This window comes from Leiobunum rupestre, chromosome 11 (genome assembly GCF_980474605.1).
Source record: "Leiobunum rupestre chromosome 11, qqLeiRupe1.1.hap1, whole genome shotgun sequence".
In the NCBI taxonomy this organism is placed as follows: Eukaryota; Metazoa; Arthropoda; class Arachnida; order Opiliones; family Sclerosomatidae; genus Leiobunum; species Leiobunum rupestre.
Window position 1 is genome coordinate 33,136,134 of NC_143394.1, and position 27,243 is coordinate 33,163,376.

At 36.7% G+C, this 27,243-nt stretch overlaps 1 protein-coding gene across 1 annotated transcript; it reads right to left on the minus strand.

Annotated features, from left to right (window-relative positions):
* Window positions 1-17,168: 17,168 nt before the first annotated feature.
* Trpm (transient receptor potential cation channel, subfamily M) lies at window positions 17,169-23,956 on the minus strand. The gene is made up of 24 exons (XM_090162468.1): window positions 23,914-23,956; window positions 23,807-23,835; window positions 23,659-23,744; window positions 23,413-23,596; window positions 23,121-23,334; window positions 22,912-23,039; window positions 22,678-22,849; window positions 22,431-22,614; window positions 22,251-22,374; window positions 22,104-22,176; window positions 21,920-22,020; window positions 21,720-21,854; window positions 21,475-21,657; window positions 21,261-21,413; window positions 20,874-21,200; window positions 20,610-20,819; window positions 20,398-20,544; window positions 20,109-20,330; window positions 19,904-20,032; window positions 19,399-19,647; window positions 19,162-19,336; window positions 18,970-19,096; window positions 18,713-18,903; window positions 17,169-18,646 (listed from the first exon to the last, which is right to left on the minus strand). Exons 1-24 carry the CDS (start codon window positions 23,939-23,941, stop codon window positions 17,412-17,414), a joined length of 4,806 nt encoding a protein of 1,601 aa, XP_090018594.1. The 5' UTR covers window positions 23,942-23,956; the 3' UTR covers window positions 17,169-17,411.
* Window positions 23,957-27,243: the final 3,287 nt, after the last annotated feature.

A 27,243-nucleotide genomic window follows, 5' to 3' on the forward strand; every position in this document is an offset into this window, starting at 1 on the left:
TTATCGTAGGAAAATGGGAAAAAAACAGGCATACTTCTCAACTCACCCCCTACAACTCCTTTAAATTTTTGTATAACCTTTTGAAAACCCCTCTATAGATTAATTTGGTTTTGTAAATTTATTTTTATCACTCACTAACAAGTGTTAACAACTCCTTCAAAAAGTACGTAATTTTTTTAAACTGAAAAAAAAATAAATAAAATGAGCTATCATGGAAAACGTTTTTATTTTCAATTTAAGCTCTCATCTCAGGGAATAAAAATTGGAATTGGATGAAAGGTCCATTCATTTATCGACGATATAGCTTAGGCGCCTTTAGCCGAGCCAACGAAAGCATCGAGTGCCAGCAAAAAGCAGCGTTGCAAAGGCCACGGACGCATCTTATTTGAGTCACGTTCCACTCGAGTCAGCTTTTATCGAACGGTGACAGTTCATCGCGGCGAAAAACTAATGGGCTAAACTAGGTTAAGACCCCCCCTTCAACTGCCCTATCACGAAAAAACCGCTGACTTCTTCAAACGGAAGAACAAATAAATTAAATTTCCCCGTCGTTTCCGACCTGGCAATTCTCAGGAGAAATTTTTAAACGCGTTTTCGAGTGCCGAAAAATGGACATCAAATAGTACGTCGATAAATAGCTATTTGCCGTTTCACCAGCGGGGGCGCTATAAACAATTCAAAGATAATAGAAACATAGCTAACGCTATAGGCTATCAGATGACGAGATTATCAACTTTCTCAATGAGAATAGTTCAAAAAATCCCTATTTCAAATAATGCTATAGGCTAGCAGATGGCAGGAGTTTCTACTTTCTCAATGAGAATAGTTCGAAAAATCCCTATTTCAAATAATGCTATAGGCTAGCAGATGGCAGGAGTTTCTACTTTCTCAATGAGAATAGTTCGAAAAATCCCTATTTCAAATAATGCTATAGGCTAGCAGATGGCAGGAGTTTCTACTTTCTCAATGAGAATAGTTAGAAAAATCCCTATTTCAAATAATGCTATAGGCTAGCAGATGGCAGGAGTTTATACTTTCTCAATGAGAATAGTTAGAAAAATCCCTATTTCAAATAATGCTATAGGCTAGCAGATGGCAGGAGTTTCTACTTTCTCAATGAGAATAGTTAGAAAAATCCCTATTTCAAATAATGCTATAGGCTAGCAGATGGCAGGTGTTTCTACTTTCTGAATGAGAATAGTTCAAAAAATCCCTATTTCAAATAATGCTATAGGCTAGCAGATGGCAGGAGTTTCTACTTTCTCTATGAGAATAGTTAGAAAAATCTCCATTTCAAATAATGCTATGGGCTAGCAGATGGCAGGAGTTTCTACTTTCTCAATGAGAATAGTTAGAAAAATCTCCATTTCAAATAATGCTATAGGCTAGCAGATGGCAGGTGTTTCTACTTTCTCAATGAGAATAGTTCAAAAAATCCCTATTTCAAATAATGCTATAGGCTAGCAGATGGCAGGAGTTTCTACTTTCTCAATGAGAATAGTTCGAAAAATCCCTATTTCAAATAATGCTATAGGCTAGCAGATGGCAGGAGTTTCTACTTTCTCAATGAGAATAGTTAGAAAAATCCCTATTTCAAATAATGCTATAGGCTAGCAGATGGCAGGAGTTTATACTTTCTCAATGAGAATAGTTAGAAAAATCCCTATTTCAAATAATGCTATAGGCTAGCAGATGGCAGGAGTTTCTACTTTCTCAATGAGAATAGTTAGAAAAATCCCTATTTCAAATAATGCTATAGGCTAGCAGATGGTAGGATTTTCTACTTTCTCAATGAGAATAGTTAGAAAAATCCCTATTTCAAATAATGCTATAGGCTAGCAGATGGCAGGATTTTCTACTTTCTCTATGAGAATAGTTAGAAAAATCCCTATTTCAAATAATGCTATAGGCTAGCAGATGGCAGGAGTTTATACTTTCTCAATGAGAATAGTTAGAAAAATCCCTATTTCAAATAATGCTATAGGCTAGCAGATGGCAGGAGTTTCTACTTTCTCAATGAGAATAGTTAGAAAAATCCCTATTTCAAATAATGCTATAGGCTAGAAGATGGCAGGATTTTATACTTTCTCAATGAGAATAGTTAGAAAAATCCCTATTTCAAATAATGCTATAGGCTAGCACATCGCAGGAGTTTCTACTTTCTCTATGAGAATAGTTAGAAAATCCCTATTTCAAATAATGCTATAGGCTAGCAGATGGCAGGATTTTATACTTTCTCAATGAGAATAGTTAGAAAAATCCCTATTTCAAATAATGCTATAGGCTAGCAGATGGCAGGATTTTATACTTTCTCAATGAGAATAGTTAGAAAAATCCCTATTTCAAATAATGCTATAGGCTAGAAGATGGCAGGATTTTATACTTTCTCAATGAGAATAGTTAGAAAAATCCCTATTTCAAATAATGCTATAGGCTAGCACATCGCAGGAGTTTCTACTTTCTCTATGAGAATAGTTAGAAAAATCCCTATTTCAAATAATGCTATAGGCTAGCAGATGGCAGGATTTTATACTTTCTCAATGAGAATAGTTAGAAAAATCCCTATTTCAAATAATGCTATAGGCTAGCAGATGGCAGGAGTTTCTACTTTCTCAATGAGAATAGTTAGAAAAATCCCTATTTCAAATAATGCTATAGGCTAGCAGATGGCAGGATTTTATACTTTCTCAATGAGAATAGTTAGAAAAATCCCTATTTCAAATAATGCTATAGGCTAGAAGATGGCAGGATTTTATACTTTCTCAATGAGAATAGTTAGAAAAATCCCTATTTCAAATAATGCTATAGGCTAGCACATCGCAGGAGTTTCTACTTTCTCTATGAGAATAGTTAGAAAAATCCCTATTTCAAATAATGCTATAGGCTAGCAGATGGCAGGATTTTATACTTTCTCAATGAGAATAGTTAGAAAAATCCCTATTTCAAATAATGCTATAGGCTAGAAGATGGCAGGATTTTATACTTTCTCAATGAGAATAGTTAGAAAAATCCCTATTTCAAATAATGCTATAGGCTAGCAGATGGCAGGAGTTTCTACTTTCTCAATGAGAATAGTTAGAAAAATCCCTATTTCAAATAATGCTATAGGCTAGCAGATGGCAGGAGTTTCTACTTTCTCAATGAGAATAGTTAGAAAAATCCCTATTTCAAATAATGCTATAGGCTAGAAGATGGCAGGATTTTATACTTTCTCAATGAGAATAGTTAGAAAAATCCCTATTTCAAATAATGCTATAGGCTAGCAGATGGCAGGAGTTTCTACTTTCTCAATGAGAATAGTTAGAAAAATCCCTATTTCAAATAATGCTATAGGCTAGAAGATGGCAGGATTTTATACTTTCTCAATGAGAATAGTTAGAAAAATCCCTATTTCAAATAATGCTATAGGCTAGCAGATGGCAGGAGTTTCTACTTTCTCAATGAGAATAGTTAGAAAAATCCCTATTTCAAATAATGCTATAGGCTAGCAGATGGCAGGAGTTTCTACTTTCTCAATGAGAATAGTTAGAAAAATCCCTATTTCAAATAATGCTATAGGCTAGCAGATGGCAGGAGTTTCTACTTTCTCAATGAGAATAGTTAGAAAAATCCCTATTTCAAATAATGCTATAGGCTAGAAGATGGCAGGATTTTATACTTTCTCAATGAGAATAGTTAGAAAAATCCCTATTTCAAATAATGCTATAGGCTAGCAGATGGCAGGAGTTTCTACTTTCTCAATGAGAATAGTTAGAAAAATCCCTATTTCAAATAATGCTATAGGCTAGAAGATGGCAGGATTTTATACTTTCTCAATGAGAATAGTTAGAAAAATCCCTATTTCAAATAATGCTATAGGCTAGCAGATGGCAGGAGTTTCTACTTTCTCAATGAGAATAGTTAGAAAAATCCCTATTTCAAATAATGCTAAAGGCTAGCAGATGGCAAGAGTTTCTACCTTCTCTCGGTTATAAAAACAGCTTATTATTATCCAAATAAGTGATTTTTTGCGAAGCTAGACCAGTTTGCCAAAATACATTACAAATTCTCCATAACCTACAGTGTGAGGACTAATCGAGGTTACTTAAGTTCCTTTTGTAGTAAGTCTGTTTTTCGAGTGGCTTCATTTTCTTCTTAGCAACGGCAGACGGCCAATGAATTGGAAAAAACGCCACCCGTTTTTCGATTTTGAAAAACAGTTCCTCCACTTCCTATTGGTCAAATTCGATCGAATCAAAGCTAATTAGATCTACAATGTGGCGTGGAACACTTTTCTAATTGGAACCAACTTTCTAACACTTACGGTTCTCGCGTTAGTTTTTGGATGACCTTGAAGACATGGTTCAAGGTCATTAAACTAAGTACCCTCCATGCTGATGAGAATGTATAGCAAATTTCAGTACTCTAACACGAGTATCTTTAGAGTTATCAGCTCCCGAACCTCGCTTTCGACACGTTATCAACTTAACGAACTTCTTGTTTTTCATCTAGCATTTCTCGGCTTCCTATTGGTCAAATCCGATGAGGTCAAAGCTATTTGTACTTAAAAAGTCACGTGGAACACTTCTTCTAATTGGAACCAATTTTGTTACACTTACGGTTCTCGTGTTAGTTTTTGGATGACCTTGAAGACATGGTGCAAGGTCATCGACATTTTCGCAGTAGGTTTACCCATAGAAATCTCATAGGTAACTAGAATGCTGCCGCCTACGGCCGAGCTTGACGCCAGTTCGCCTTGAACCTTCAGCCAATGAGAGGCCGTAGAGTGGTTCCGCCAAGGAGGATAATAATCCTCCTTGGTTCCGTTACTATAGCGGGAGATATGTGACGTCATTCTCTCCGGTGACATTAAATTCTTGGCAGAACCGCTCTTTGCCAGTTACACGGCAGCATTCTAGTTACCTATGAGATTTCTATGGGTTTACCCCTACATCTGGTATACGACTTGAAAATTTCAAAATCGTACCTAAAACTGATTTTGAGATATTCACCATGGTTCATTTTTTAGTGGACACCCTGTATATAGCTTCCTGCTGATATGTATATTGCAAGACCTATAAAATAAGCATTTCTAACCGTATTCCCCGAATAACCGAAATACACGCAAACAGAACAGAAATACTAAAGGAAAACTTCAGAAATAAATATAGCTCTTCTACGAACAAAGGTTTTAAAAAGAGCATCAACTGTTCAAGATGCCAAAGTCAATCGAAATATCGCTAGCTTCGAAGAACACACGAACCAACATTTTTCGATTTGAATTCGCAAAATACGTGGCATTTTCAATCAAAAGGATCTGTACGAAAATTATGAGATTTAAATATTTTGAACAAAGCATTGGTCATACAAACAGGTCGTTCTTTAAAACTTGACCACCAAAAGCGTTTGCATGGTCAAAAAGTGGTGGAAATATTTTCTTCACTCACTTGTCAGACGTGGTTCCATTCGTTTTGCGACCAAGAGCTGAGACCAACAATTAAATATTTAGCTAACTGATAAGCCCTTTGTGGGAAACAAAATTCATTAAATGCCGTCAATTGTAAAGGCCCGTGCACGACTTCCGACACGACGACTTGTATCCTTGCTTCTGATTCACGAAAGATGGCACTCTGGGGGGTTAAGTTAAACCAATGGTCGAGAAAGCAAAAAAAATTATATTAAAACCATTTAAATTAATGAAATATGTGTACTGGGAATTATAACGCCACAACTTGTACTTTGCAGCGCCATATTTGTTTGTGGGTTTTGACTTTTGAAAGTTAAAAACTTGTAGTTGCCAGGCAACTAGAGAGCCTAGTGGCCATGCAGGGGCACGTCAAAATTCTGAGAAGGAATTCTTCTCTTGAGAAGAGTTCTTCGTGAGAATTTTTCTCCCCGTGAGAACTCACTAAAATTCGTCAAATGTAAAAAGATTCTTCTAAAGATGGCGGCTTACGAGAATGCCACGAACGTTGTAAACTAAGCCTTTGACCATAAATATTATCGGAGGCATTCTCACTCTTCTCAAGAGAACTCGTGAGAAGAGATGACGTCACCTCCTGTGAGAAGGACCGTATAAATTTTGAGAAGTGAGAATTATTACTATCAAGGGAAGAATTCTTAGAATTTTGAAGCGCCCCAACTGTCGAACTAAAATGCTAATAATTATTGGACGCTATTCATATTTCCTCCAAGTGGCAGATTTTGGAAGCTTGTGAATAGAATTGGGGAAGCAGACGATATTTTAACAGAGTTTACGTGCATTTTTGTGCTTTTAAAACATACGGCACCCCTGCTTTCCACTCATTGAAGAACATTTTTGCCTAGCATCTTTTGATGTATTAAGCCGTATAGTTTTTATTTCATCAGTTATTTTAAAAATTATTATTATCACCAATCTTTTTTTTTTCACTTTCTCTTGGGATTGAGTAAATTGTTAAAGCTAGGAGCAACAAACACAGCACCCCACACAAGGAGAACGCAACTCGTCAAAAGTCGTGGATTTTCTTGTGTACAATTTTTATTGGTTAGACGCTTTAGCGCCTGCTGCCGTCGGAAGGGGAAAATTCGGAAATTGTCCCCCCCCCCTGTTCAGCGTATAGGTTGGTCCAATGAAATTTGATTAAGCGCTCTCTTTTACTGTGGATCAATCAAACAATAAATCCAGCGGAAATGCTGAATAACGTGGAATCGGAATAACGTGGAACCGGAATAACGTGATATCGGAATAACGTGGAACCGGAATAACGTGGAATCGGAATAACGTGGAATTGGAATAAAGGGGAACCGGAATAACGTGGAATCGGAATAACGTGGAAACTGAATAACGTGGAACCGGAATAACGTTATATCGGAATAACGTGGAATCGGAATAAAGTGGAACCGGAATAACGTGGAATCGGAATAACGTGGAATCGGAATAAAGTGGAACCGGAATAACGTGGAATCGGAATAACGTGGAATCGGAATAACATGGAAACTGAATAACGTGAAAATGTTAAAACCGGAATAACGTGGAACCGAAAAACCGTGAAATCGGAATAACGTGGAAACTGAATAACGTGGAACCGGAATAACGTGGAAACTGAATAACGTGGAAAATCTTAAAACCGGAATAAAGTGGAACCGGAATAAAGTTGAACCGGAATAACGTGGAACCGGAATAACGTGAAATCGGAATAACGTGGAAACTTAATAACGTGGAAAATGTTAAAACCGGAATAAAGTGGAACCGGAATAACGTGGAACCGGAATAACGTGAAAATTTAATAACGTGGAAAATGTTAAAACCGGAATAAAGTGGAACCGGAATAACGTGGAAACTGAATAACGCGGAAAATGTTAAAACCGGAATAAAGTGGAACCGGAATAACGTGGAACCGGAATAACGTGAAAATTTAATAACGTGGAAAATGTTAAAACTGGAATAAAGTGGAACCGGAATAACGTGGAAACTGAATAACGTGGAAAATGTTAAAACCGGAATAAAGTGGAACCGGAATAACGTGGAAACTGAATAACGTGGAAAATGTTAAAACCGGAATAAAGTGGAACCGGAATAACGTGGAAACTGAATAACGTGGAAAATGTTAAAACCGGAATAAAGTGGAACCGGAATAACGTGGAACCGGAATAACGTGAAAATTTAATAACGTGGAAAATGTTAAAACTGGAATAAAGTGGAACCGGAATAACGTGGAAAATGTTAAAACCGGAATAAAGTGGAACCGGAATAACGTGGAAACTGAATAACGTGAAAAATGTTAAAACTGGAATAACTTGGGACGGGATATTATGTAGAAAGTAGATAAAAATGTATATGGCTTTTTAGTTCCACATCGAGATATATATATATATCGAAGTGGGACTATTGCTATGGATGGAATGTCGTTAAGTGTTGTGTGTTTGTTTGTTTGGTGTGGAAAGCAACGACACGGTAGATGGAGCTGCGAAAAATAATTTATTAATATAAATTATAATATTGGCCTCACCGAGACTCGAACACAGATAACTGCGGGCTGCGTAATCTCGAAAAACCGACGCCCCTACCAACCGAACCACACCACTCTGTTAATATTTCACTCGGAACTTTTAGTCGCTTTTAGCGACGCGGGGAGATTTGTCTAGTTAAGTTGTCGCAATTCTCATTCGTTTTCCGCGTTATTTTACGTATATTTACGGCGTTTTAGGGTCAAGTTAACCTCAAACTTCGCCTCCCCCCTACGAAGGGTGACACTGGTAGAGGTCGGCGTTTCGATAAGAAATTATACGATTGCTTATATTTATCCATAACCGAGAATTATTCAGAAATATTAAAAAAAATGATTAATTTTGCATGTTAAATCGTTGTTTAATCGTATAATTTATTCGTATAAAACAAATAATACTAATTTTAATGATTAATTGAAATTTTTGTGGTTAATTTATTTGCTCCGCCGACCTCTAGACACGAGTGTGGCGGGAACTTCGGGAAGTTTGAATTACAGTGTGGGGCTACACAACTTTTACCGATGGCCAGTTAACGATAGGAAATCACATGGCCTCAACAGTTTGTATTGCTTTGCCCACCCGCGTACCCTGAGGGTGGGGGGCGCCCAAGTTTTAATCCTTCTACTTAGAATGGTATTTTATATATCTAACGATAGGTAATCACATGGCCTTCACCGCTTGTGTATTGGTTTGCCCACCCACGTATCCTGAGGGTGGGCGGCATCCACTCTTTAACTTAGGATGGAAATTTATATATCAAACGATAAGAAATCACGTAGCCTCAACTGCTTTTGTATTAGTTTGCCTACCTGTGTCTACTAAGGGTGTATGGGTTTGCCCACTCGAATACACTGATGTGGAACTAATATTACGGCCTGGCCGGCTTGTTAATTTTTAAGAGCCCTAGCTATTTCTATTGATTATACAGACTTTTAACTAATCCTTTTTTTATTTATGCTTTTATCCTTCATATCCCATAATACGCGAGGACTTAACGATTTCATTGAGTTCTTAAAGAAAATAAACAACATGAAAAATTATAAGGTCACGTTCGCGTGCTGGCAAAAAACCTTAATTAATCCGTATTACTATTAAAGTTCCCAATCCTTATATTAATATTTTACGTTGTTTTACAAACAACAGAGCTAGTATAGGTGTCAGTTATTACTTAATTTTTTTTAATAATAAAGGAATTTTGTTATCTGACATTGTCCCAGTTTTTCTTCAAAGAATCAATTTGGATTTCGATTTAAATATAATACTTTATAATTATTATTTATCTCAAGTAGACTCTGAGGCTGTAAAAATGACTGAGTTAGGAAGGTATGATATAGAGGCTATTAATCCTCATAACTTTATTGTCGTTGGTGACTTCAATTGTACATTGAATCCTAAATTAGATAGATATACTCCCTTTAAGAACAATTTAAATATCTCATATAATTGGTAATTTTATCAAACAATATGTTTGAAATTTGGAGTTGAACAGCTAAATTAAATTAAATTATTGCTGCCATTATCTTTTTATTCCGATTCCACGTTATAACGATTCCACGTTATTCCGGTTCCACGTTATTCCAGTTTTAACATTTTTCACGTTATTCAGTTTCCACGTTATTCCGATTCCACGTTATTCCGGTTCCACGTTATTCAGTTTCCACGTTATTCCGATTCCACGTTATTCCGGTTCCACGTTATTCCAGTGGCTTGATATTTTCCACGTTATTCCAATTCCACGTTATTCCGGTTTCACGTTATTCCAGTTTAAACATTTTCCACTTTATTCATTTTCCACGTTATTCCGGTTCCACGTTATTCCGGTTTTAACATTTTCCACGTTAATCAGTTTCTACGTTATTCCGATTCCACGTCATTCCAGTGGCTTGATATTTTCCACGTTATTCCGGTTTCACGTTATTCCAGTTTAAACATTTTCCACTTTATTCATTTTCCACGTTATTCCGGTTCCACGTTATTCCGGTTTTAACATTTTCCACGTTATTCAGTTTCTACGTTATTCCGATTCCACGTTATTCCGGTTCCACGTTATTCCAGTGGCTTGATATTTTCCACGTTATTCCAATTCCACGTTATTCCGGTTTCACGTTATTCCAGTTTAAACATTTTCCACTTTATTCATTTTCCACGTTATTCCGGTTCCACGTTATTCCGGTTTTAACATTTTCCACGTTATTCAGTTTCTACGTTATTCCGATTCCACGTTATTCCGGTTCCACGTTATTCCAGTGGCTTGATATTTTCCACGTTATTCCAATTCCACGTTATTCCGGTTTCACGTTATTCCAGTTTAAACATTTTCCACTTTATTCATTTTCCACGTTATTCCGGTTTTAACATTTTCCACGTTATTCAGTTTCTACGTTATTCCGATTCCACGTTATTCCGGTTCCACGTTATTCCAGTGGCTTGATATTTTCCACGTTATTCCATTCCACGTTATTCAGGCGACCCAATCCAGCACAAAACGTTTTAAATTACGTGAAAAGTGGTCGGATTTGACCAATCAGAGGTTGGACGCGTTGTTTGATTGATCCGTACGCTACAAGGGAGCTCCGAAAGCGATGCTTGAAAATTTTCTCATCGTGCAGTCATTTTGCCCATATGGTGCAGTTTTCGATCGACTACAGGCGTGAACAGGCGACGCTAACGACCTCCAGCGGGCCGTGCGGGACTTAATCCACAAATTTTTGAGGCCAGTTTAAATTTTCAAATTAAAAATATAGTCAATGAAATGCATTGAAATTTGGCGAATAGGGACCATGCCGTTAGAATCTCATAAATCAGCGGCTACCGCATAGAGATGGCGCCAAAGTTGAATGAGCCTCCAAACAACGCACCCATCCGCAACACCTGTATTACAATAATAATAAAATAATAATAATAATAATAATAATCAGCTAGGCTAATACCCAAGGCACCTCCTTAGGCCTAAGTCATCAAGCGACTTTTGAAGCCTTTAATTCAGGTGGCCTATAAGCTTTATTTCGCCACCTTAATACATATAAATTATATAATATTTATTTTGGCATATCAACTTTAATCACTCATTCCATTAACTATTACCGTTAACCTCTACAAGTTTTTATGGAAGGGGAAACCCCTTAAACCAGTGGGGAGAGAACTTGCAAACTCAACGCAGCCACTCCGTCTGTGTTCGGAAGTTCGGGTATCGGGTTGATGTTATTGTAAATGGATGAGGTCATTTTTAATGTTTTGATTCCACCAGAATAACATGTTGAGTACACAGGGAGGCTCAGACATTTTTTTTTCTGAAAACTGTTTAAGGTATTAGGTGTGAAACACCAACGTTTGCAGCTCTGGCCGCTCTAGCTTTGGCTTTAGAAATGTTTGGCGCCATTGTACAGGGAAATTGGAAAAATTGAAGGCGTCTTCCATAAAGATTGCTTTGCAGGTTATATTCCCTTTAATTTAAAAATAAAAAATATTTCCTGGTTTTGAAATTTTGGTTTTTTACCACTATTTTGAAGACGAAAGATTCAACGAGAAAGTTGTAGAGCGTTATTTTTTATAATATTTATCTTAGTGAAAACTACCACCTACTGGTGAAAAAACACAGTTTTCAAAACCATGAAATATTCTCCGATTACTAAAAAATTTACAAATTAAAGAGATCCCTTAATAATAAAAAACTCAGAAATTTATTTTGTCTTATCAGCGAACAAGAATCATCGATATTATAAGTGGTAGAACCTTTTAATATGAACAACATAAAAATTATAATTGCCGTTTACCTCATTAAAAATAATTTCATGTTTTTGCTTGTCGAAAGCATTTGAATTTGTGGTATTTATTCAACTCTTTAGCAGCGTTTTTAATTGTTTATTTAAGTCTCTAAATTTGTATATATCGTCGCGAGTCCTCATTTAACTCATTTTCCACGTTATTCAGCGTCTCCATATCAGCATCTTAAAAAATCGAACTTGCCAGAAAAGTATTTTTTAACAAATTACACAATTACACACCATAGGAAAACGCATTCTGGTGACAATTACAGCTGAAGCAAATAAAAACATATTCTAAATCAGTCTAGCAAATTATTTAAACAATATTTTTTGAGCTGAAGTAGTACTCGATATAAACAAAAACCATTGTAGATTAAACTAAACCAAATAACTCTAAATCCGAATAACATTTTGGCTCACCAAACAGTGGGGCCATTACTACCTTTAAATGTTTAACTCCACGCAAGCCGATGGTTCAGAAATGGCCAGCGTTTAAACATCAGTGTTTGACAACATAGTTTAAAGATTCTTGTTTTTTATTCACTAAAATTAATTTCCAATTGTGCAACCGGGATGTAATTGTGTACTTTGAATTGGAGGAATCAAGATTAGGTTTTGGTTACTTCAGTACAGTAGCGTACAAACTGTAGTCTAAGGTATTACAGCCGAATCCGAACCCGAACCCATTAGAGCCCTTATACCTTCTTTTAATTAATTTGTGAAAGCACAACTCTTCACCTTCTTTTAATTAATTTGTGAAAGAACAAATCGTCTAGAGATCATTTAACTTCTTCCTCCCCCTTCTGCAAGAAATATTGAAGTGGGATTGGGACGCTGCCAGATGGGCGGTTTCCCGCCAAAATTGGGCTACTTTTGGAACGCTATTGCGAGGGGCTGATCACTCCGTGTAATCGGTGTACAGAGCCGTACTTGTGACTGTACTAAAGGGACTACGCGTAATCTTTGAAGTCCCAGCCTTTGGCAGTGCTAATCTAAGCGTAATCAGGTGTACAGACTTTCTAAGAGTGGTTAGCCCCTCGCGCTATTGCGGCCCTTTGCGGGAATAAAACATTGTGCAATGTAAAATTTATGGTCCGTAAATCGTAATACGCTATTATGTGCGACGATAAATATTCTTACTGCTATAAGTTTCGTTATTTTATTCGAATTATCGTTCAAAAGGCTATATACCTTCCCCGATGCCACTACCAAAGGCTAAAGTGAAATAGTTGATTTTATAAAATGTCTTTACGCTTGCCCAACTTGTTGAAATGTTGCCCTGGAATAGTTCAGCCAATGCCTAAAGCTGGTTTCACACTCGACGGAAAATTAGCAGCGTAAAGTTGAACGTTAGCGGTATATCGAATGGGAATCCATTTTCAGCTCGGCGTTTATTATCGTCTTTCCGGCATATTTTCCGTCGAGTGTGAAACCAGCTTAAAAATGAGTTCATACGCTCTTTAGTGGGAGAGAAAACGGATCCATAGCTGAAGCGGGGAGGCAACATTTCAACAAGATGACCAAGGTTATTTTATAAAAAGAACAGGTGTTTTCATAAAATCCGGCTATGTTGTTTTCCCCCCCGACAAAAATTGCCCCCTCAGTCTTTGATGGGAGTTCAGTTCAGTACGTTCCAGTTCTAAAACCGTCGGCGCGACTGGAGTTAATGTTCGTCAACAAGCTGGCAAAAATGCTTCCCGAAAAATCAATAAAAACCAAAGACTACCGACAGTTACATGTCCCTTCCCAGAGTATACCACCTCCTAGGCAGTTCTTTGATATGGATTTTATGAAAACACCTAATAGGTAACAATCGTGTAGTTCGATTGACGCGTAATCGAAGCCGTGTCGAAACCATGTATGACCAGAAGTAATAAATAAGTGCTTGGGGGAAGGGGGGATTATATTTCGATTTTTATTACCTACAAGCTGGGGTACCCGTTATTTCCCGGAAAAATAATCCTATTTGTACAACCACTGCCTTCTATAATACTAGGCCTAGAAGTAAGAAAAAAAGGGGGTGGCGATAACGATTTGGAAATATCCGAAAGAGGTCACTTTTTTGGGTAGGGAAAGTCCGGGAAATTCAAACGTACGCGAAAAAATTAAATATTAATAGCGAAAATACACTTTATAATGTCAACATTCAATTTATAGGACTTTAATTTCTCTTAACAAATAATGAAATAGATTTAGTAAAAAACATTATTTAAAAATAAGCTTGAATTTTCTACAGGTTTTTTAATCCATTAAAAAAAATACATTTATTGTTTTGAAGCCACCAGTGACAGGACACTGCTGATTGGCCGCAGCCGTTTAACCTTTTTTACCCCAAACCAAAAAAAAACCCAAGAGAGTGACATCTAGCGCGAAAGTCATGTCAGTTTGAAAATGTCACTTAAAAAATCGAAGTAGCTACCATTTCTAGGCCTAGTATTATAGAAGGCAGTGGTACAACCAAGGAAAAAGCGCCAGGGACGAAACTCCGAATTAAGAAACTCAGTTTTTTGGCTAAGATCAAAGTGTAGTACTTGTATATAGCGGATATACCTAATTAATAAATTCAATTAATTAAAGTTGTTTTGCCGACCGTAGCCGTCGAAAACCACAGTCACGGTACCATGAGATAGTATACCTAATTTGAAAACTGTAGATTCCTATAGCGGACAAACATATATACAAACACTCATCTTTATATATTAGAAGATTACGCTTGACAAACTTGTTTTAATGTCACGAGATACGTTCAGTTTTGCAAAGAGATATCGCATCGTTCTCTGTAGCCCCTATTTGGCGGGGCGAAATTACACTTTCGTTTAGCGTTATCGTACAGTTCGATAAACCTTTTGATTCTCTCCGAACTTTAATTTCAATCGCGTACTATATAGTACGCTTTTTGCGATAATTTAAATATATTTCCGATATTTGGGCGAAAATTAAAGATGTTTTAGAACGTATCTTTTTGTTAACTTAAGCATGTAAATAGGGGGTTATAATATTCTATATATATATAAATTAAAAATTTGCGCCAAAATAAATGTGAGTCACGGCCAAGAATGGCCAAAAGCTACCACACTATAGCGACTAATCAAAGTTGCCCGTACTTATGTACTATAATATAATTTCGTTTTTGTGGCCTGGCAACGCTGAGTTACTTTCGTTATTCAGAACGCTCATCATCAGCAAATAGTTTCATTTCGGAATAGTTTTGCTTTTGAAGCGTTTATTTATTTATTTAGTGAGGTTATCTACAAAGCCGCAAAGGCAGACTTATGCATAGATATACATAATCGAGAGATTAAAAATGAACAGAATATAAATTATTTAAAAAAAAACTAAAAAAAAATATTAATAACGAGATCCATACAAATAATTAAAAAAAGCAAAACCAACATTAAGAAAACAATGGACAAACGAAAACAAATTACTAGATCATGACCAGCAGATAAATGTTCACATAATAAATAGAGGAATTTATGATAATTAGATTGAGTAACAATATTAGATGGCAAAGCATTCCAATCAGTAATGACACTATGAGAAAAAGAATTTAGTCGAGTAGTAGAGGCGGCTAGCCTCACACACTTGGCCAGTCTCCCTTAACAATTTCTCAGTCATTATACCCTGACATGTCTATCAGATATAGCCCAGTGTGCCGCAAACAGAGTGTACACCACCGGAGGTCCTCATCCAGAGGTTAGAGGTTATCAGCTAGGCTAATATCCAAGGCACCACCTTAGGCCTAATAAGTCATCGAGCGACTTTTAAAGCCTTTAATTCAGGTGGCCGGTTTACAATGCGTAGGAGGGTAGTGGAAAGCCCTGCAAGCCGTGCCCTACGTCAGCGTCCTCAGCCCAGACAGGTAACAGAACAGCCAAGGCAGCAAGAGAACCCTACCACTGACGGTCGCACCTTCGACGCAAACGGCTCAACCCAGCAGAAAGTGCAACAATGGGACGACCAACCCCTCCGAATATTTATCTTTGTTTTATTAATTTATTACAATTTTTTTGTATAAAGGATCCGATTTGTCGGTAAATTCGAAAACTTTCCTCGGCCGTTTTTGGATGCATGGATTTAGCTATCGCATAAGAACCGCCAGAGGCGCATGGATACAAAATAAATGTGGCAAATATGATTCTGCTTTTTTTACAGAGCGAAAGGCTATGGCAGATAGCGCGTGCGCAGTGGTTCTTTTTATCTATATGATAATTTACCCCTCTGCATGGCCACTGGCGTTGCCCTTTAAGAAGTTTGTTACTATTTAGAATAAGTTTGCTCGCCGGTTTGTTAATATTCGAAAGTACTTGTCGAAGCTGTCTAAGGCCAGAATTAATAAATAAGTGGGGCACTTACTTATTCAAGCCGTGTATGGCCAGAAATAATTTTTCACTAAAATTTAATTTTTATTACTAATTCATGATTTCATGCTACCTGCTTAAATTTAATATGGACACGAAATAATATTATCGCCTTCTTGGCGAACTTGTTTTTTTTTTACTTTTTTAAAAATAATTTACATTATGTTCATTGTCAATTCCGCGATTTTGTATGTCTACGCATAAGTCGGCGGCTTTGTAGATAACCTCACTAAATAAATAAATAATTAGTTCATTTTATAGCATCACCATGATGCCAGCGGAAGAATGGCTGTTGATTGGAAGGTCCCGCTTGAGTGACTGTTATATCATCGATGCGTTTTTGGGTTGACACTTGTTATGTTCATTAATTAAACTTGTTTGGTTAATCATATAGTTTAATGAAGATAAAAGATATACATATCAGGCTTGGAAATAAGTGGTGGTCACTGGGTCAAAGACCAGTTTATTAATTGCTCGGACCAGTTTTTTTATTCAAAAGCTAGGGGTTCACTGGTCCAGTGTCCAGTTTATTAATTCAAAATTATCTACCGTATTATTAACCAACTGGTCTACGTGACCACTTAAATAATTCAAGAGTTGGGAGTCACTGGCCAAATAGACCAGTTTAGAAATAAACCTTATTTCCAAGCCTGATACATATAATACAATAGGAAATACCGGAGCTAGCGCTCGTGGTCGAGCCAGGAACAAGAATACCCCCAAAACCCGGGGGTTACTCCCGGCTCCGTAGCTAAGCAAAGTCTCCTATGCAGCTCCGGTAGCGCCATCTAGAGTCTTAACACTAGGCGGAGCGCGGTAAATTCGAATGTGGTTTAGTTCATAGTTGAATGTAATTGGTATATAACAACACTAGATCACGACCTCGATCTTTTTCGCGCCAAAAAAACACCAGGTGCTTACCCCCATTTGTTAATATTCGGAGGGTGATCCAGATTGTTATTCATTACCACTCCCGACCTTTACCACAATCATAAGCCAATAAATGTCTAAATAAACAGTAATTGCAAGCACATAATGGTAAAAACTATTTATTATATAGCAATTATTTTAAAATATAAATAAAAAATTAATACTTTCCCTAAAAATAATTTGATTATGTTTTCTGGTATATAAAAATCTTTTACAAATATAATTTTCGAGTATACAATTATAGCTTGGCTCATGATATTATATTAAAAATTTAGAAAATTAAACATTTTATCAGTGTAAAAGAGTTAAGTTATTATTTTTTTCAATGTCATCTATTTTTTAAATTAATTAGTATAATTTTGATTTTCGATGTACAAAATTTCAAAATCTAAAATTTAGTTTCACTCCAGTTTGGATGCAATAAATGAGGAGTAAGTGGCCGAGACTCTTCACCGAAGCTTTCATTTTCTTCATGAAGACTGAGACTGACAGAATTTTTTGAACTATCTGTACTCTGACTAGCATATGACAATGGCTCCATTACTGTATCATTTTCGCTGTCGGAAGTAGTATGAATGCTACATAAATCTTCCAAGCTACGTGTGAGGTTTTCAGAATCTCTTCTAAGGCGCCTCTGAATCAATGGCTCCATTAAATGATAATCAGCTTCTTCCGCTCCATGCAAAATCTCGGATTCCATTGCCAAAGCTTGTTCGTGGTCAAAACTATTTGTTCTTGAAACAGGTCTTCTCGTACTGCCTCCGGAATGGTTTCTGATCATAACATTTTCTTCCAAGTCATCAGTTATTGAGGTATAATCAGTAAAACTGGGTCGGCGAGAGTAACGTGGTGATGGAGGAATTATGCAAATGGGTACTTGCACATTGGCATGCTTCCCAGAACTAAGAGTGGAATTGCTTCTTTCAACTTTAGATCTTTCCCGCTGAATATGAGGAGGAAATACTGATGCATTTTCAACTTCAGACAAACTTTTTCCTCTAATTTTGGTGGAATTAGTCAATCTTGGAAATCCATGTTCATTACGAAACAAATAATCATCTTTCGGAAAGGAAGACAGTCGTCTTGTAGGGTCAACCTTGCGGTTTTGCACGCTTTTTCTAAATGATGATTTGAAGCGCATATTTGGAAGTTCCGTAGGCTGGTCATCTTCAAGGATGTCAGAATCTTGATTGGAAGGTCCAGCTTGAGAGGTAGTTATTGCATCCGTGCTGCCTTTGGTAGAACCATCATCGGTCAAATCCAGTTTATCAATACTCAATGAAGATCCACTCCTTGCAAGGAAGCTTTCTGAAACTGCTTCAACATTCGCATCACTCAGGAAACAATTCTGTAAAAGATTTATGTTCTCCATCGTTGCTTGCAAATGTTCATCAAAATCCTTTATTTGTAACTTAAAAGAATCCAGCGTCAATGCCAACTTCTTCTGTTGCTGATTTATGTCATCAACTTTCACCGCAATATTTTCAACCCTTCCCACAGTTTCTCGAAGCTGCCTTTCTGTTGAGGATTTAGCTGCCAATTCTGTTTCATTCAAATAACCTTCAACACATTCTTCTTCAAAATCGTTAATTTTCTCAATGTCAAAATCGTCCAAGAACAATTCTTAAGAAGAATTTCAGAATTGAGTTTATAGAATTACCCTTTTGAATATAGTTAGTATACACTTACTAAGTCCATGATCATAGATAACTGGTTTATTTTCCCATTTCTGCAGGAAGAACTTCCATAATAAAACGATGTGCGAGATTAAGATGAAGGGTGGAGGAAGCACTGTTCTTTGTTCGTATTCTATCACAACTCTGTATCTTTGTGCTTTCCATAATTGCTGGGAAACTGCACTGACCTCCACAAAAATATTACTGCAAATGGAAGAGAGATAAGATTTTAACATTTGCCTTTAAATCATGCCACTAATCAACTCTTACTTAAAAACAGCAATCAGCAAATTGATGAGCAGGATATTGGCAATGAGCAGATAAATAGCCATTATGGCTGGATTGAGCCACATTCCAGTTTCACACTGCAACAAATCTTCCCCTTCTCCACATTCAGCTGCAAGTGAAGAAGTGATAAGTTTAAGTAACTGAATAAACCTACAGACAATAAAAAAGGATTACGTTCTATTGTGTCCGCAAACACTTCACCATAAATCATCCAGTAAGGCATAAAAAAAATATGCCTCACTAATCTCCAGGACGGATCTTCGCGGGGATTGAAAATGGCTTGACGAGCCACTCCATAACTCATTAATACTATTACCAAAAATATTACAAAATAAATCATATTTATCACCTGTAAAGAAAAAAATACTTTAATGGGGACGTAATCTTAAATTTAATAAAAAAATGGGTTACCATTCTCCAAATCATAGAAACAAATGGTCCCAAATACTTGTTGACGCTAAGTATATCTAAGACACGGAGGTACCAATACATTATGGACAAAATGTAAAATATTCTTCCATCTGCACGCGTCGCTGGCTCAAAACGCATAAAGACACCAATGAAAAAGAAAGTTATCACAGCCAAATCAGCGGGGTTCCACTTTTTCTCTACCCAGACCACTAATTTCTGAGTAATTTTCTTCGGTTCGGAAAAAGTTATCTATAAAAAGGAAAGAAAGTTGGGAAAAGTTGGTTTTGCATTAAAGGTTATAATATATTGACTTTTTTTACATGTAAGCGCTAAAGTTGTGTTATACCTCCCCACCCCCTTTTCCCTGTATAAATTAAATCACATTTCATGTGTTTTTAAATTTGCTCTTGCATTGCATTCATTCTGTATAGATGTTTTTGCATGTGCAAATTACATAATTAGTTTCCTTTAAATTATTATATTGTTAATTTATCATTTGAGATACCTCTCTAAGTTTTTCTATTCCAAATGTTGCGTGAAATGCAAGGCTGTAAAGTTCCGGCCAGGATGGTTCTTTGGTCATTCGCACCAAAACTGTATACGTAAACATGCACAAAAATACCATATAAGCCATCTATAATTACAGGGAAAAGATGTTGTTAAATTTTCAAATTACTGTGACAAGGGATAAAACTTAAAAGTTACCCTACACTATGTAGCCAAAATTTTGTGATGGGAGCAGCGTAGAACTCGTAAATTTTTATGCCTAATTTTAAGGGGCTATGACTCTGAGATAATAATGAAAAATCATGAGTTTCCACATAAAGGAAGTTGTCAGTCGGTGCTCCGCTTTTTCCACTTTCCATGGTTAAACGACTACCATTATGTGTCAACAAATCTTGTTGATTAAATGGTTTTTTGTACCGCTTATGCTAAATTAAGGTAAATTCAAGTTATTAAACTGTGATCAAATCTTTGAATATTTTGTAGTGACATTACCATATAATTATGGTTGTTCGGCGAAGATTGAGAGGCCTGCTCCATTAGTTGTTCCGCTTTTAATTCACTCAAAGTCCCAGAAACACTCTTCAACGAGTTAGTGTCTTCCTCGCCATTTTCAACATTACTTTGATTCAAACGTCTTTGCTAGAATATATACAGATATTCATGAAATAACGATTTGAAGCTAGACTTCTTAAAAACTAAAATACCGAATTCGTAAGTGGTGATGAATTGGGGGATTCTTCTTCCTTTAATTTTTCGCGTTTGAACTGGCCAGACAAAGAATCACCATCATCATCGTTGTCATCTTGAGTATCTAGTCGGTGTTCTTCTTCTGTTTGAGGCATTAACTGCAATTCTTCTTTTGTTTTGAAACGAAGAGATAATATCATGGGTGGAAATAATATTCCCAAAAGAATCTACGTAAAAAAAAGGATAATTTTCACATATAGAATTCAATTAAATTGACATACTTTGAGATTAGAGGTTTTTCGAATTCTCAAACCTCCCATCCATAAATCCGCTACAAGAACCTGAGCAGCAGGATGGGCCAAGAAATTGTCATGTTTTGCCACAACAGCCAGACTAAGGCAGGTTTGTTTGCTCCAGTTCTGAAGTTCGTGTGTTAGTAACATCAAAGTAACATCATCATCTTGTCTATAACAATAGTCAACCAATTCTAAGGCAATTTTTTCAAATTCAGTCGCATTCTGAATCATTTCTGAATAAATTTCCATTTCCAAATCATCGTCAGCGGCTTCTCTAGCCATAGCTTTATACAATTTACAAGCTACCAAAGCCTTAAACATAAAAATTTTAAAAAGTCATCTTTCAAATGAAACACTTTAAAAGGCTGTTACTTTGACAACAGCTTCTTCCCCGTGCTTCCAAAAAAAGACAGCCATTTTATGCCTTTTCATCAATACAGCCCAAATTAAAAGTTCGTTGAAAGGATAGTTGAATGAAATTTCATTGCGACCCGGAATTTCTGTTTGTCTTAAATGTTTTGGATTCTGTTAAACCAAAAATTCATCAAATTCATAATATTATTAATTAATTAATTTTTTACGTTACTTTTTTCATCATACTATGGTATAAATGTCTAAATTTTCTACGACAGTAAGAGGATCGGTAGGCCCCACCCATGAGTTTTTCAATAACCAAACCAATATCATACAACTGATATCTATAGTTACGAGGTATGTGCTTTTTAACATCTCTCAATAAGTACTGAAGCGTATTTGAAGGTCCAAATTTCTAAATGTAGAAATTATATTAATACCTTAAATACAAGACATATACCCACAAAATTCACCTACTGTATTATATAATTCCTCCAATCTTGTTATCGTTAAAAATTTGTGCATGCTCACTCCATTTTCTAACAAAATCTGTACAAAATCAACTCTGTCTAGCATTAAGGCATCCATCATAGCTTGTTCTAAAGAACCAGGCTATGAAAAAAAGTCCAGTCATTTGAGATTAAAAGGAATCAAATTAAAATAAATATGAAACGTACAGGCCAATCAATTCCATAAACAAAGACTTCATTCCTGGCAATATCTTCCCGGTTCCATGTTAAAGCCAAAGCCAACTGATCCGTTTTAGATAAATGATGGCCTGCGCATTCGTAATACATAAACATAAATGGGGGTAATTGCTTATCACAGTGACATGGCAAAATGTTTTGACTCCCACTCAACCGTTAATTAGAGCTGTAAGAATAGCCTGATCCAATTCTTCACAGCCTTCCTCACCCATTCTAAACACAGTAATCTATTCAGATAATTTAAATACGAGAAATTAGAATTGATAAAATAAAACGAAAATATAATAAATGACTTATTTACTAAATCTCTCCTTCTAATACACTGCAAAAGTTCGATGAAAACTTGTTCGGATTGATCAGGTCCAAGCCCAAACGTTTGTTCGATTGTTCTGAGTAAATTTTGTTGCACTTCCACCACTGAGGTGCTAAAATTAACAATGATATGAGAAAAAGAGCCATAAAAAAGTAAAAATAATCATACTCGTCTTCGTAGAGATATTTATGAGCAAAAGCAATTAAATCAGCACTTCTTCCACTTCCATCACAGATTACTACAGGAACTGGAGGAGTGTCAGTAACGTACTCTAAAACGGTACGAATTGTGTTTACCCCTCCTTCAATGACAACACAGACTACAGGAACTCCGCAAGAGCTTTCACCATGCCCTAAAACACATTTCTTAAATATTCAAACTACTGTTTAAAATCAGTTAAGTTTCTGTATATTACTTTGGTATATTTTCTGTTTTGAAATATGCCTCTCAAGTTTCTTTCTCAATACAATTTCCGCTCCATATCTACCCACAGTTCCATTATCCGCTAATACAAAGTACGAATGATGGCTATTTAATACGCTAAAACGACTCTTAGGAGATGAAATACTGCAATAAGGCACAACCACCTGCAAAAGAAACGTAGCTTTTTTGTTATTTTTTTTATATAGGACAAAATAATAATACTAACATTATGGCCTAACAACTCTTTACGATTTTCAATAATTCCCCATGAAGCTATTCCCATCGTTACCACTCTCTCTCTCAACCTGGGTGACCTTTCATTTTGAATGGCTTCCCCAACATGTTTCATCACTCCTAAAGCAAAACAAAGTCAAATAATAAGTTGAAAGTAAAAAAGCCAGAACTTTTATCTTTGGAATATAACAAAAACGTTACCAGTATTTGTCCCACCAGTTATAATCCACGCCCCAGTGGTTTTAGCTGCTTTAACTAAGCCTTTCTGTAGAATAGTTTTCAACTTTGACTGAATGTCAAAATTCGCTTTACCACCATGAACTGATATAAGTAATTTTGGAAGTTCCAAATGATATTCTTTTGTTAAAAGTTGCAAAACAGATTCAGGCTTTGAATCGAAACTCATCCGCACATACTAAAAAAATACATTAGTTAATACTGAAACATGTATCTAAATGAGCAGTAAAAAAAAATCATAGTAAGTTTTATTTACTTGAGCTTTGAGAGGATGCGAGCTTCCCTGAAACTCTATAGTCCCATAGGCATCTGTTGATGTGGCAACTGTATGCCTTAACGCATTCCAGTGTTCATCATTGGCTACTCTATTAAAATATTCTTGGGGTATACGACTGTATATTCTTTGATCATGTTCCGCCAAAGTTTGACCACAGCAACATCTGTAAAAAATTAAAAAAAATACAATGGATAAGTCTTATAAAATATTCAAAAATGCATTTACCGGCCAACATCTTTTACGGAGGGCATAAATTTTATGCATTCTCTTTTTTGGAATGTTTTTTCAATCCAGGACTTTGGCTGTGATATCTGAAATAATTAATACAACTATTTGAAATTATTATAATTATTTTTTAACCTTTAACTCATACAATAGAATCCTTTTTATTTCGCTTCATAGCTACGGTTTATAAATTAAAACAGGTTAGCAATACTTGGAAGAGAAAATACAGATAACGACAATCTAAAAACCTCTAACCTATAAACACCACCTGGGCACAGAACATGTACAAGTGTAAGTGCTTAGAGGGAATGACGAATTGTTGTTTACCGTTGCCTACTTATTTTGGTGACTTGCAAAAGCTGCAAGCAAGCAAAGTTTGGCCATGATGAGCCAAACAAAATAATCTTCTGAAACTATATGTCAAAACCACATGAAATTTGAATCTAGTATCACATGGTTTAATTGTCATCAAGACACTTAATTATTAGAAGGTAAGTGTTTTCCAATTACAGTACTTCTCTAATCAACCATACACATCAGCATGACAACTAACAATAAAAAATTTGAATAATCCCACCTAAACTATTCCTAAATTTTAAAACATGATTACCATATATAAACAAATTTAAATTATTTTATTTTATTATTTATGTTTCTAGGGATTTAAGCCAGTGTTAGTACAGCCAAAAAGAATACAATTAAAAAAATTATAAGCTTACCTTTTTAGACATCTTTTGCAGTAAGCAGAATTATTTACATTATTAATTAAAAATTAAACATTTTCTTGAATCTTTATGATACCCCATTTTTTTGATACCCCATTTTCTTAACCCTCCTCCTCAACATGCCGTACATCTTCTAAAATTTAGCAGACGACGTTCAGTTCGTAATTCGTATCCCTTTGGCGCGCCATCTCCGGGACAGGCTTGGAAATAAGTGGTGGTCACTGGGTCAAAGACCAGTTTATTAATTGCTCGGACCAGTTTTTTTATTCAAAAGCTAGGGGTTCACTGGTCCAGTGTTCAGTTTATTAATTCAAAATTATCTACCGTATTATTAACCAACTGGTCTACGTGACCACTTAAATAATTCAAGAGTTGGGAGTCACTGGCCAAATAGACCAGTTTAGAAATAAACCTTATTTCCAAGCCTGCTCCGGGAGTGCTCGACTGCTCGGACAGGCTTGGAAATACTGGAGCAGTATTCGAGGGTAGGCAGAACGTACGTAGTTATACCTAAGGTTTTCGCGGTGTATGAGCAGTGCGCCAAGTGACGCCTTACAAGTCCTAAGGAACGCGCAGCCCGAGACGTTACGTGGCCAGTGAGAGTGTTCCACTCGAGGGTAGGCGTTAAGGTCACTCCTAGATATTTGTGGGACGTGACCGCTTGAGGGGCTCACCGCCCAGGAAGTAAACTGCGGCGTGGGAGGGGCAGCCACGGTTGTGGAGCGGTAGCATCCAAGTCGCGCTCCAATCCTCAATTTTAGAAAGGTCAGATTGGAGTGTGGCACAGTCTTGGTTAGTGAAAATTGCCCGAGAGAGAGAGCAACACCATCCGCAAAGACGTAGAGGGTTGAGGCGACGTTGTTTCCAAGATCATTGATGTAGATGATGAACAACAAGGGTCCAAGGACGACGAGGGATACCACTCCGACGGGGTACCGGGAACAACCACTCGGAATTTTCTGCCTTCTAAGTATGCAGAAATCCAGTTAAGGGTACGCCCTTTGATACCGTAAGATAACCAAATGTGCGTTCAAAAATTTGGAGCATTCATACGCAAAGTAATAAAAAAAATTAAGCAACAATCTCTTATAAATGGTTTATTGTATTACCACCATACCTTATATTAATCTGTTTCTAAGTGCTAGCCCATAGAATTTAACATGTGTGATTCTAACAAAGCAGACTTTTGCAACGGGCCTAATTAACCACTGGTGTTTGCGTCGAAAAGATTAGTATATATAATATATTAACAATATATATTAATATATATTAGTGGTGTTTTGCATTGTAAACCAACTAAGCATTTGAGAAGCATAGCGCTTACAGTCTTTTTGGCACTTTAAAAGATACTTTAGTGGGTGCTTCAGACTTCCTCGCCTTTTCGGTATACTATTTGGCAATGAAAGCGAGAGAAAATTTACCTATCGTAAAATAAACTTAAAGTTAAAACTTACAAAAAGGTTCACTTACCGTCCGATGTTTTCATTTTACATGTTGTATCGCGTTAAACTTTACGAAAAAGTAGTTTGTTGATGATCACTGGGTTAAACTTTTCAATTGACTTCTTATTATCCGTAGTACCGTAGTTTTATTTTACAACATTTACAATCTGATTACCGGGTTCGAACTCGCGACCTCCAGTTTACGCGTTAACTGATTTACGCTCTCGGCTACGGAGGCCGCGATGTTTTGAAAGTCGGAACTTTTAGTCTTTAGCAATATTTTGTATAGCTTCAATGCGATTCGTCAGCCATTTTTGACGTCACCCAACTTACTACGAGCGCGAGCTAATATATCACGAGCAACGTCATAGTGTAGTGCGCGTACAAATAGCGCGTGAGAATAATATATACTAAATCTGTCTCGACGATAGGCTTAGGGGCAATCATATTTTGGAAATACCATTCGACACTAAAGCATGGACTGTTCCCGATATTTGGACATGGTAGGAGTGGCCTACTGAGGTACATCAGCCGCTTTGAAGCGTCTCCAGAATTCTGTTCAACTAATTAGTCGGGGCTTAGGCGAGAAAATTAGGTTAGTCTTATTTATTTATTTATGACAAAAAAGAATTGCTCAATAAGCCTCAGGTGGGCTTTTGTTTGGAGAGCAAGGATATCCGATTGGAGACGATGGTGCCAGATTGGGGAACAGAAATCCAAGTGGGGGAGAATAAGGGAATTATATCGATAATTTTAGAGAAGGATCCATAATAATGCCTAAATCGCGATCAGAGAGAGTGGTCTTAATTGGGGCATCCCCAATAAAATACGTGTGATTGGGGTGATTCCTTCCTAAGTGTAAGACGGAGCATTTGTCGGTGTTGAAAGATAACCCCTTAGAGTCAGCCCAGAGAACAACAGCGTTAAGGTTAGATTGAAGACACAGACAGTCGGGAGAGGATTTGATACAATGAAATAATTTAGTGTCATCTGCAAAGAGCTCAATGAGCGCGTCACGAACAACATCAGGGAGGGAGTTAATTAAGACGTTAAACAGAAGGGGACCAAGGACAGAACCCTTGGGGACACCACAATGGACATCAGCCCAATCAGAGACTTCACCGTGAACCACAACACGCTGTTTACGATAAGAAAGGTCATCCGCGAGCCAAGCAAGCGCATCACCACAAACACCGGCGTCTTGAAGGGTGGAAAGAATAGCGGCGTGGGGGAGGGAGTCAAAAGCCTTTCTAAAATCCAGAAGAATTACGTCGACGGCGAAGACCTGATCAAGCCAACTTGACCAACGGTTAGAAGCAGACATGAGGTTAGAGAGACAGGATCGTTTAGGTAGAAAAATTTAAGGAAGAGATAGCTAAGCAGCTGTTCAAAAGCCAAGGTTTCAGACAATTTAGGAA